The sequence below is a fragment of the Sinocyclocheilus anshuiensis genome, unplaced genomic scaffold (assembly GCF_001515605.1).
Source record: "Sinocyclocheilus anshuiensis isolate Anshui unplaced genomic scaffold, SAMN03320099.WGS_v1.1 scaffold260, whole genome shotgun sequence".
NCBI classification, from domain to species: Eukaryota; Metazoa; Chordata; class Actinopteri; order Cypriniformes; family Cyprinidae; genus Sinocyclocheilus; species Sinocyclocheilus anshuiensis.
Genome location: NW_015557134.1, coordinates 412,652 through 425,516, shown reverse-complemented (window position 1 = coordinate 425,516; position 12,865 = coordinate 412,652). Strand labels below are relative to the sequence as shown.

At 37.3% G+C, this 12,865-nt stretch overlaps 1 protein-coding gene across 1 annotated transcript; it reads right to left on the bottom strand.

The window, feature by feature from the left end:
• Nucleotides 1-732: 732 nt before the first annotated feature.
• LOC107678043 (claudin-7-B) lies at nt 733-5,525 on the bottom strand. Its single transcript, XM_016473155.1, has 4 exons — nt 5,102-5,525; nt 2,753-2,917; nt 2,409-2,493; nt 733-2,265 (listed from the first exon to the last, which is right to left on the bottom strand). Exons 1-4 carry the CDS (start codon nt 5,322-5,324, stop codon nt 2,109-2,111), a joined length of 630 nt encoding a protein of 209 aa, XP_016328641.1. The 5' UTR covers nt 5,325-5,525; the 3' UTR covers nt 733-2,108.
• Nucleotides 5,526-12,865: the final 7,340 nt, after the last annotated feature.

Below are 12,865 nucleotides of genomic sequence, written 5' to 3'. Positions count from 1 at the left end.
ATGTTTAATTCGCTAATGATTCTAATCAAATGCTCAAGCAGTAGGCTACTTTGCTACTATGGTAATTTCCTCAGGTGAACGCGATTTGTGTTGGCAAGTGTTTACCAGGTGTCTCTATAATTAGTATTCTAGAAAATTTGTAGTTACTAAATCCATTTTGGGACGTATATACGGTATATGCCCATTTACATGTATAAAGAATAAGACTACCAGCCTTTTATTTCGACTTTCTTTAGGCGGGCTTAGTCTGAATCAGCAGCACCCACCCACTACGTTTCACCGACGATACACGTTAGCAGGAAATGATCTCTGAGTGGCAGTAGAGAGCAACAACTACCACAGGTTGAACATTGTGGAAAAGTACCTTACATTTCTCAAATATTTAAGTGAAACGTAAATCCCCTTTGTAAACAAATGTTTTATGTTATTTATTATAACCAATGATAGCATATTTGTGAAATACAAATGGCTGTAATTGTTAACCATGCATATGCTACTGCTCTAGTTCACCAATTGTACTTGGTGACCTATTTTCCTTTCACTCATATTCTCCCATTACAGGATTATTTACATTAAGACACGTTTGCTGTGTTAGCCAGAATACGCAAATTATGCTGAAGCAGAAGTCAGAGGACCATGTGTGACTCACAAGGCCAAGGTATTTGCAAATCACTAATATGAGTATCCTGCCACAGATTAGGCACATATAAAGAATGTGACAATGGCCAAGTCTTGTTTTAAAAAATTTATTTACATAAAATTGCAAACTGAACAGTCAAAACCGTTTCAAAAAGTTAAATATTTGCATAAGCTGGTTACAAATATAATATGACTATCCTAAATAGACTTGAGGGCAACCCACCTCAAGTGGTCCAAGCACAAAGACCAAAGAATGAGAAAAAAAAAAAACAGAGGACCAGTTTTTGCATGTCACATGCTCATGTACATGTTGTTGTGGATAGAAAGAGACACATGATTCATGCGAGTCTTGGATTGTAACCAGCTGTGATAAAACCCGAGCAAATATCTACAGCCTTTTCTACTGACCAATAAATGGTGTATAAAACATGAAAGGAGTGTCAAAAGCATTAGCTTAATAACAGGAAGGACACCGAGGAGCTGGAGCACAAAAGCAACTGAAAAGTTTCACTTATATGAATATAAATAAGAGCCATTTCTTTGATTTACCCCCCGCCCCCCCCAAAAAAAACTGACTTAACTGAGAAGTTTAGTGCTTTTGTTTCTTTATCTTTAGCCTCACCCAAAAAAAGTTAAGCTTTTGTTTATCCACCTAGTTTCAGTCTAGCTCTATAAGCATGTCAGCAATTTCAATCTAATTCCATCAACATGCCACTCGATTCCATTATAGTTCTCTTTGAGTAGTTCAGTACTTTACAACTTCCTTTCAAAAACTGTCTTTCAATAGCAATGAGCGAAACTTCCCTCAGATTATTTGTATAAAGTGAAGTATTGTTTGGAAAGAGAAGGTCTGGTATGTCACAGTCGCCTGAAATTATGCAGCAAATTGAACCAGAAATTTACATTAGCCTTTACTCTTAAAAAAAAAAAAAAAAAAGAGAGAGAAAAAAAAAAAGATACATTTAAGTTGTTCTTTTCATGCACCTCAGTGTCTGGCACAATTCATAAAGTGATGCAAAGCAAGCAAGGCAGATGAGGTCAGGACATGGCTTTACTATAGAGATGATGTGCTAATGAGCGGTATGAGTGACGATTTTTCCCTGAGCATGCCTCTCTCTTTAATGTTCACTAAACATGGCAGTCTTATGAAATGAGGGACATACTGGGGAAGAACCCCCTCTTTCCAAACTCGCATCAGTAACAGGATTTATAATAGGAAAAAACAGACTTGGTGCTTATCAAAAGAAAGAAAACAGAAGTGACCTCTTTTTCTGAGGTGGGCTGCTGTATCTGAGCATGAGTAAAATTTTCCCAAGGACACTGATCTTAGCTGTTTGTTCTATTCTAAGTCAAACACAATACACAAAATTAAAATCTAAACAGATCTGAGATCAGCTGACTAGGGAAACTTCTACAGATGCTCTGGGATTCATTATGATCTTCTCCAGCTTGTGAACTGCCGCCATGGCTCAAACGTACTCCTTGCTGCTGCTGGGGGGTCTGGAGGACTTTGGGTACCTGGGAGATGATTTACCCTTTGGGCAGGAGGCAGCCAACATGCCTCCACCCATTACGTCCAGGAACGCACCTGCCCAGGCGATGAAAATGGCCGCACCGAACTCATACCTATAGAAATAGAATATTATAATATGAGCTTTGCCTTTCCTTTCTTGGTAACAAGAGGATGAGAAACTATAAAATGAGGTAAAGCACATGGATAAATGCCTAAACATAATTTGCTTGTGGTATGCAACCACATTTGAACTTACTTCGTGTTGACTGGTGTGAAGGGGTTATAGAAGTCCTGGACGATTCGATTTGTAAACCAGCCACAGGCAACAATGCTACAGAGGGCTGAGGAATGGAAGAGAAGAGATACATTAGTTACTTATGAAAATTAAAAACAAGTTATTATGTTTTTGACAATTTTTGCCCACAAAGAGGGAGTGAACATTTAGGTCAACTGACAGATTCTGGAGCAATAACAAAGCACTGATTCCTAACCTGGCAAGAATTCCTTTAACCTTGGCATTTAAAACCTTATCTAGATTTTTTGTGTGCTGATGAAAAAGTACTGCATTACAAAACTAGCATTAATATAAAGTGAACGCACCTCCAACAATGAGGACTATACCGCCTGTCATGGCAATGCGGGACTTTTTGACCTTGTCATCACCACCACAGTTAGTGCACTTCATGCCCATGCTGGCCACACCCAGTCCTGCTACTGTGAGAAGGATCGCGACAATCATCAGGGCACGAGTTGCCTGGAGAGAACCTGAAAGAGGGGGAGGGTAGGAGAATGAGTGAGATACAAAGAGAAAAGGTAAATAATTCGGTCTCAATGCAGTACATCTGTGACAGGGACATTCAGACTGCCCATGCAAATTAAAATTGATAATACAAATTATATAAAAACTTAAAATAAATATGTTCTTTACTAGGCTAAAGGTAAGCTTATTCCCTTCATTGTTTATCATGGTTAAACTCAGTTCAGCACACAAAACAGGCAAGTGCTTTAATAGTGAATCAGACAGATTATAGGCAGACTAAAGGGTTTCGAAATGGCCTAATTCTCTACAGGCTTTTGTTTTTTTCCTCTGACTCACAAAAAAAGCCCTTCCCCCAGCTACACCTGCAGTCAGGTGCAACAGAGACCGGTTCAAACCGGAAGCCTCCTTTGAGAGCGCAGTGAGATTGTACACATATGTGGGCAGCGATTTGCCCGTTTAGCTTTAGCGTAGGAACAGGTTTAACCAGTCATTGGGAACTTGGGTATCACTGCAACAATCTACTTTCTTTTGATTTGTGGGTATGGTTTGGCTTTCCAAAGTATTACAACACTTCACTTTTAGTATCAAGATGAATTAAGAAAGAAATTACTTCACTAGGTGTGCATCACCTGAAATGAAATGTACATTAAAATCTTACAGGACATACAAAATGGCTGCCTAGGGCAGTTACATCACCTTACTTGTTTTTTTTTCTCACTTTGCTTGTTCCCTATTATATCTCATGGTTTATCCATAACAGCAATACTACAGCAAGATATTAAATAGGCTATATCAAACTTGTGTGTGTATAACAAACTCACTGATAAGACACTTTAAGATAAGTGTCTGTTTTACACGAGCCAAATCAAATGACTGATATGGTAATTGCCTAAATGACTTTAGTGTGTATAAACACACAGCCATGAACACTGAAGTGAGCCTTTTCCATCAATCTCAGGTGTTAAGAGTAAAGATGGGATTAAATGAGGTGAATAAACATCAAATAAAGAGCAAACGCCTCTACTATTATTTTAAAAAGGCACTATTTGAGTTTAAAAAGCGTCATTGTCTGTGTTTAGGTGCTTTCACAAAGGAGTTGTGTTTTAATAAGCTGTTGGCAAAATACACAAGTCATTCAAAGACAATGCCTGACTCCCACACCCGATACAGGAGCACCGAGTTTCCGCGATGGGAGGAAGGTTGGGAGTCACGCCAGTATAATCATTACTTTGAGTAAAAGCGTAACCCAACTGTATCACCCAACGTTAAACTAGCATTGTCTCAGTCAGAAAGTTCACCCAAATGTTAAAACGGTTTACATTTTGTGCTTATCATCATGTATAATCTCCTATTTTGGCAACTCTGGCTTGAAAATGTCCACATACTTCGTTTACACATTCCTGAAGGACGGCTGCCCTTTTTTACCACCTTTAGGTTTCCTTTGACCCAAAACGTAACAAAAGTCCAAACAAAAATAATTATCTAACAACCAGCTCTGCAGGAATGTGAGAGGCTAGGCTACTATTCACACACATTTTATGTAATCACAGCCAATAAGAGTCAGCGTGCATTTGTTATTTTTATTTTTTACACCAAACAATACAAAAACTATTTTTGAGGGAACTCGTGGAACAACAGGTGCTTGTCCTTATTATTGTAACACTAGAGGAGTTGCCGCGAAATGGCTCTAGGGCGTGGTAACGTCCTAGCTTTCATGTAGCTACAAATAAGACGGGCATCACCACAACAGTCCGAAATATGATTTGCACTTTATATTTTACAATTAATAATTATAATAAACTTTTTTAATACGACTTTCATGTTATCAACAAATAGTTTAAAAGTTTTAATTTCACAATTAATAACTAACAAAGCTATGACAGGACACAAATAAATTATATCAGTAGCTTGGCACCATTCGAAGCCAAAATACTCGTATAATTATCATCAGAGTGTGAAATTAGTGTTCATGTGCCAGTACGTTCAATAGTGCGCGCATGCGCCCTTACAGGTGCAGCGTTTCACTAAGCAACAGCTTTCGTCAGTTTCAAACCACAACTAATATAAACAAACAGTCCAGTGCAAATTAAAGTACTTTTAAGAACACCTAGCAGTGTTGTTAATAATATAGGCTAAAGTTACCCTTTGTTAAAAAAAAAAGAAAAATAGGCGGTTTGTAAGCTACTTACTATCGAGTTGTAGGATGGAGTCGTACACCTTGCACTGCATTTGTCCGGTGCTCTGGAAAGCGCACGACATCCAAAGGCCTTGATACATCGCTATCGCTGTGATTATATTATCTCCAACGTAGGCAGACATCTTCCATTGGGGTAAGATTGTGCCAACAATGAGCCCAATCAACCCCAGAAGCGATAGAGTAAATCCCAGGAGCTGCAGTCCTTTATTTGCCATCTTCTCAGAATGAACTTAAAAGATAAACTATATCTGAAAGCAGCAGTTCAGCAAATAGTTATAGGCCTAATGCTTTTCCAAATGAGTTCGGTTTTCGTAATCCTCCGACGTTAAATTAACCAATGTTAGGGAAAAAATCCGTTAAGAGCCGTTGCCGATGCGCTGACTCAGACACCTGTTGAGTGAACTAGCCGCACCTTGAATATGAAATGAGCTGCTGATTTGAGCTTTTAGAGTGTCGTCCTCTTTCTGGGCGGAGACTTCCTGAGTTTCGTCTTCAGTTCACTTCAGTTTGTTGTTGTGAGGTCTGGGGGTTTCGTGACGACACCTTATCGTAGTATGAGTAACGTCACTGGTTATCACAAATCACAGACTTGTCATACTTTCATTTACAATCTGTATCGCATTTTACATGTCTCGGAACTTATTGTCAAGGAGTCTCGGTCTTTCGAAATGGATAGGCTATACTGCCTAAACACTTCTCCAAATAATATATAGATAGGCTACATTATGCAGTCATATGTGGGCCAAGAAAAGCGTGCCTTTTGTATTCATCATGTAGGTGCAAAATAAAATAAAATAAAATAAACTGACAGCACTATGTTACTTACTAGTGGTATTTTCTACACAACCATGTATTTATTTATTTTTGATCCATATGTGGGCGTGTGGGGTCATTAATAATAATATGTAGGCTATGTATGTGCATGTGTGTTGACAAATACCTTTAAAAGTATGCACATTCCTACTTTATTTGTAAATGAAATTCATCACTAAAGGGTTTCGAAATGGCCTAATTCTCTACAGGCTTTTGTTTTTTTCCTCTGACTCACAAAAAAAGCCCTTCCCCCAGCTACACCTGCAGTCAGGTGCAACAGAGACCGGTTCAAACCGGAAGCCTCCTTTGAGAGCGCAGTGAGATTGTACACATATGTGGGCAGCGATTTGCCCGTTTAGCTTTAGCGTAGGAACAGGTTTAACCAGTCATTGGGAACTTGGGTATCACTGCAACAATCTACTTTCTTTTGATTTGTGGGTATGGTTTGGCTTTCCAAAGTATTACAACACTTCACTTTTAGTATCAAGATGAATTAAGAAAGAAATTACTTCACTAGGTGTGCATCACCTGAAATGAAATGTACATTAAAATCTTACAGGACATACAAAATGGCTGCCTAGGGCAGTTACATCACCTTACTTGTTTTTTTTTCTCACTTTGCTTGTTCCCTATTATATCTCATGGTTTATCCATAACAGCAATACTACAGCAAGATATTAAATAGGCTATATCAAACTTGTGTGTGTATAACAAACTCACTGATAAGACACTTTAAGATAAGTGTCTGTTTTACACGAGCCAAATCAAATGACTGATATGGTAATTGCCTAAATGACTTTAGTGTGTATAAACACACAGCCATGAACACTGAAGTGAGCCTTTTCCATCAATCTCAGGTGTTAAGAGTAAAGATGGGATTAAATGAGGTGAATAAACATCAAATAAAGAGCAAACGCCTCTACTATTATTTTAAAAAGGCACTATTTGAGTTTAAAAAGCGTCATTGTCTGTGTTTAGGTGCTTTCACAAAGGAGTTGTGTTTTAATAAGCTGTTGGCAAAATACACAAGTCATTCAAAGACAATGCCTGACTCCCACACCCGATACAGGAGCACCGAGTTTCCGCGATGGGAGGAAGGTTGGGAGTCACGCCAGTATAATCATTACTTTGAGTAAAAGCGTAACCCAACTGTATCACCCAACGTTAAACTAGCATTGTCTCAGTCAGAAAGTTCACCCAAATGTTAAAACGGTTTACATTTTGTGCTTATCATCATGTATAATCTCCTATTTTGGCAACTCTGGCTTGAAAATGTCCACATACTTCGTTTACACATTCCTGAAGGACGGCTGCCCTTTTTTACCACCTTTAGGTTTCCTTTGACCCAAAACGTAACAAAAGTCCAAACAAAAATAATTATCTAACAACCAGCTCTGCAGGAATGTGAGAGGCTAGGCTACTATTCACACACATTTTATGTAATCACAGCCAATAAGAGTCAGCGTGCATTTGTTATTTTTATTTTTTACACCAAACAATACAAAAACTATTTTTGAGGGAACTCGTGGAACAACAGGTGCTTGTCCTTATTATTGTAACACTAGAGGAGTTGCCGCGAAATGGCTCTAGGGCGTGGTAACGTCCTAGCTTTCATGTAGCTACAAATAAGACGGGCATCACCACAACAGTCCGAAATATGATTTGCACTTTATATTTTACAATTAATAATTATAATAAACTTTTTTAATACGACTTTCATGTTATCAACAAATAGTTTAAAAGTTTTAATTTCACAATTAATAACTAACAAAGCTATGACAGGACACAAATAAATTATATCAGTAGCTTGGCACCATTCGAAGCCAAAATACTCGTATAATTATCATCAGAGTGTGAAATTAGTGTTCATGTGCCAGTACGTTCAATAGTGCGCGCATGCGCCCTTACAGGTGCAGCGTTTCACTAAGCAACAGCTTTCGTCAGTTTCAAACCACAACTAATATAAACAAACAGTCCAGTGCAAATTAAAGTACTTTTAAGAACACCTAGCAGTGTTGTTAATAATATAGGCTAAAGTTACCCTTTGTTAAAAAAAAAAGAAAAATAGGCGGTTTGTAAGCTACTTACTATCGAGTTGTAGGATGGAGTCGTACACCTTGCACTGCATTTGTCCGGTGCTCTGGAAAGCGCACGACATCCAAAGGCCTTGATACATCGCTATCGCTGTGATTATATTATCTCCAACGTAGGCAGACATCTTCCATTGGGGTAAGATTGTGCCAACAATGAGCCCAATCAACCCCAGAAGCGATAGAGTAAATCCCAGGAGCTGCAGTCCTTTATTTGCCATCTTCTCAGAATGAACTTAAAAGATAAACTATATCTGAAAGCAGCAGTTCAGCAAATAGTTATAGGCCTAATGCTTTTCCAAATGAGTTCGGTTTTCGTAATCCTCCGACGTTAAATTAACCAATGTTAGGGAAAAAATCCGTTAAGAGCCGTTGCCGATGCGCTGACTCAGACACCTGTTGAGTGAACTAGCCGCACCTTGAATATGAAATGAGCTGCTGATTTGAGCTTTTAGAGTGTCGTCCTCTTTCTGGGCGGAGACTTCCTGAGTTTCGTCTTCAGTTCACTTCAGTTTGTTGTTGTGAGGTCTGGGGGTTTCGTGACGACACCTTATCGTAGTATGAGTAACGTCACTGGTTATCACAAATCACAGACTTGTCATACTTTCATTTACAATCTGTATCGCATTTTACATGTCTCGGAACTTATTGTCAAGGAGTCTCGGTCTTTCGAAATGGATAGGCTATACTGCCTAAACACTTCTCCAAATAATATATAGATAGGCTACATTATGCAGTCATATGTGGGCCAAGAAAAGCGTGCCTTTTGTATTCATCATGTAGGTGCAAAATAAAATAAAATAAAATAAACTGACAGCACTATGTTACTTACTAGTGGTATTTTCTACACAACTTATTTATTATTTATTTTTGATCCATATGTGGGCGTGTGGGGTCATTAATAATAATATGTAGGCTATGATGTGTGTTGGTAAAACCGCCAAATAACGTAGTTACTTTATGATACGTAATATTCAGAGGGTGGGGGAGATGGGGGATTCCCCCGCACTATATGTCTCTGCATCGACTGAATGATTTCATTCATTCATTCATTCATTTTTATTTCCAGTGAATAGGAGTTAAAACTCCCACCCGGGTGACACTACTCCAATAATAGACCATGAAAAAAAAAATAATAATAATAATAAATTAAATAAATAAATAAACAAAATAATGATAATATCTTTAAAATATTGCCAAGTAACGTTGCAAACAATAAAATCAGAAAATGACTTTAATTGTAAGCGACACAAGTATACGGAAAAGATACAGTTATGATGGGTTTTTTTCTTATGATTTAGTCGAGTTTCGGCAATCGAGATCTGGCAGCAGTCACATCTCAAATGACAAGGGATCAACTTATAATCATGTTTATATTAATTAGTCCGTGAACTCATTCTCTCAGACGGCCTGGATATAGGCCTATGCTGCGCATTCGCTACATGGACTGGACGCCACTGATATATATATATATATATATATATATACACTGAATGATGATGCAACATTATTTCACCTATATTTTGACATTTTATTTTCACAAAAGTTATTTGAAAAGCATACCACTTGTGTTTAATATGCTTTCTATGTATATAAGATGCGGATATCTACATAATGCTATTTATGTTTATATATTCAGAATTATAACTACATGTTCACAATTTGCATTTATATAGTCAGGCTTATAACTAGGCCTATACATTCTGATTTACTTCTATATATTCTGATTCACATTTATATATTCAGACTTACAACTATATATCCTGATTTACTTCTGACAAAGACCTTTATTAAACTAAATACATTTTTCATGACAAAGATTTGGCAGGTCTGAATAGACTCGCTCACTTAGCCCACATGTAACCAAAGCTATTGATAGTTAATAGTGTTAAATTGTGTTTAAGAAGTAAGTGTTAAAAGTGCTGACACAACTTAACATTGCCAGCCTTTCTCAAATAAAATAACATGGTGAATTATATCCCTATACATACAGTATTAGTAATGTGTAAACGAAAGTGCACAGAAAACTCTATACACATCTCACAAGAGAAAAAAAAAAGAATAATACTTTGCTGACATATTTTTGTATTTGGGTTTCAGTGTTTTGAGCAAATGCCGGTGGTATTGAGTCACAAATCAACTGAGTCATGCTTATAAAGGCTGACAGTGTTACAACCTCCATTTTAAGAGAAGTGCCTGACACGGTAAGAAAGTCATGACATTCTTAGGCCATACCTATTAGATTGAGGAATTATTTTTAGACTTCAATTGAGATGAGCGACTGATGACTATTAGCCACAGAAAGTAAGTCAGGAAACTCATAGGCCACATGTCAGAACTTTTACAGTAAATGCACCTCACGTTCATGGTGTGTTAACGTCATTTGAGTGAATTTTTGGCGAGCACCCGGAGGGTTCCTGTATACAAGTTTAAAAACCTGCAGCCAACCCAACACACTTTTCAACTTATTCAACTGTTTCATATTCAAAGTATTTCTGTGTTGTTCTGACACGTCTTCGCTGATTTAGAACCTGTTAGTAAATATACATGCATCTGTATTGTAAAAAGCCGAAGTGTTTTCTTAGTAACCACTCTATAGTTCCATTGTACTATATAGTTTCCAGGGAAGTGATTCCACTTCAGGACAATTTTTCATTGCTGTTTGTCTAGCCATGTTATCACAAACATAGAGAAAGAGAAAAGGGAGTGTCTTTAGGAATCATACAAGTTAAAGTTATGATGTCACAGGTTTCAGTCAGAAAAATTCCTGATATGATTCATACACAAATGAGCATGTACAAGTGTGTACAAACGGATCTACACTTCCTAGTTTATGAGTATGTGAAACTGTTTACTAAAGCATTATTTGCCACCGTTCTCACAGGGGGGAGGGTTGTAACGTACCAGTACTGGTTAGACAGGTTCTACCATAAACCTCAGAACACCAGCCCTGAACATTTCCTGGAATCTAATCCAAACACATTCATACATACAAAGAAATCTCTACTTTATATTACTCCACACGCATAGTCCAATATACACATCCACGTATCGCATCTCTTCTCATACTCTTATGCTCCAGTGAGACATTTCACACACTCCACCGGCCACTGTCTCAGAGAGCATGAGAAACTCGGAAGTTTATTTCTGATGATGTGAGCAAATGCAAACTTCCTATAAATATCTTCGCCATGGCAGTACAAGAATCATTTTTGTTTCTCACTGTGCTTTGTTCCTGAGCAGAGACTTGAATTGTCACCTCTATGTTTGGGTGGTGGGGGAGAGGGTTCATGGGGGAGGTCTTATTAGACCCACCCCTATAACTGCTTAGAGTCCCAAGTCAAGTAATTCAAACTGTCAACTGATAGTGACTCATAGCTGAGAGGAAATGGGACAGTATCAATTGAGAGCATAGTAATTCTGACAACTACTGTTTTGTTTACATGGTAATATCATGTATTGCTATATATAGTTGAATTAGCTCTGGGGTGTTTGCATACATATATATCTTGTAGCATGTAGCATTATTATCACTTTTATCTTAACCACAGTTCCTATGGAGATGGGTTTCGTGGAAACTCGCTCTCTCTCGCTCTCTGTCTGTCATTTCTACTTACTACCGCTCCCTATTGGAAAAAATCCCGCTAGTGTTCAGTTCAGCCACTAGGGGGAGTCGTGGCCTTTCAGTGTAGCTCAGTCCAGAGAGCTCTGACATTTGTTTTGTTCCTTCCTTTATCGGTGTAATGGATGCTGAACATCACCAAAATGTCTCAGCAGACTCTCTCTGTTTCTCTCTTTGTTCTTCCTTCTTGGGGTCTGATAACAATAATGTCCATTTACATCCTAATGAGAACAAAGGGTGTGATGGGGAGAATGAGGGAATAATGGAGAGAAGAGAATGTGTGGGAATGAGATAAAAGTGAAATCAATGGTGATGTTACCAGGGCCTCACAGGGAAGGATAATGGAGGACATTAGGATAAATACCGAGTGTGTGTTTTTGTAAGAGGCTACATACAGTCCATAAGTCTGAGACTATTATAGTGAAAATGCTACTATTTGCATAATTTAATAGATTTTCTTTTAATTACAAATTGTATTATGACCATAACAGTTTACATTTTATTTGGTTTGTCTCTCTTTTGCTTTATTTGACAGCAGCACTATTAATTTTAGAATTATCCTACACTGTAAAAAAATGTTTTTCTGAAGTTCTAAGTTTTTTGAAGATTATTGGAGTGTGTTTTACATGAAAATACTTTTACATGAAAAGTCTTACTGAAAAATGTAATGTTTAATTCAGCATGTTACTTGCCATTTCTTTGTAATTATTTGTGAGCTTTACTAGCAATTTATGAGTGAGAATTGTTTTTACACTGTGAAAAAAAAAATACTGGTAATTTTCTGCCAGAACATTATTAATTATTTTTACAGACATTTCCATTAACCCTACAACATAAGCCAGTGCAGTGCAAAATTCAAAATACAAAACACAGAACACCTGTAAAAAATCAATACGGAAAATTCCTTCATACTTTGTGCCATATTTTTATGATTTTTTGGTGTTTGGTGTATTTACACCAATTCAGTGTATTTCCCTTTCTGTTTATTAAATTACCTAATCATAACCCAGTAGTTTTTTATTAAATGAAATCTCCATTTTACCATAAATTACTTAGTATGCTTTTTAATTTTTTTTCTCAGAAAGATGATTGTTACTCAAGATAACAATTTTACACCAATCAGAAAATCTTAGCATATTAAGTTTATTTTGTGTATTTATTTAAAAGGTACTTAACCTTTTTTAAATGGGGAAGTTGTGGCCTAATGGTTAGAGAGTCGGACTTGTAACCC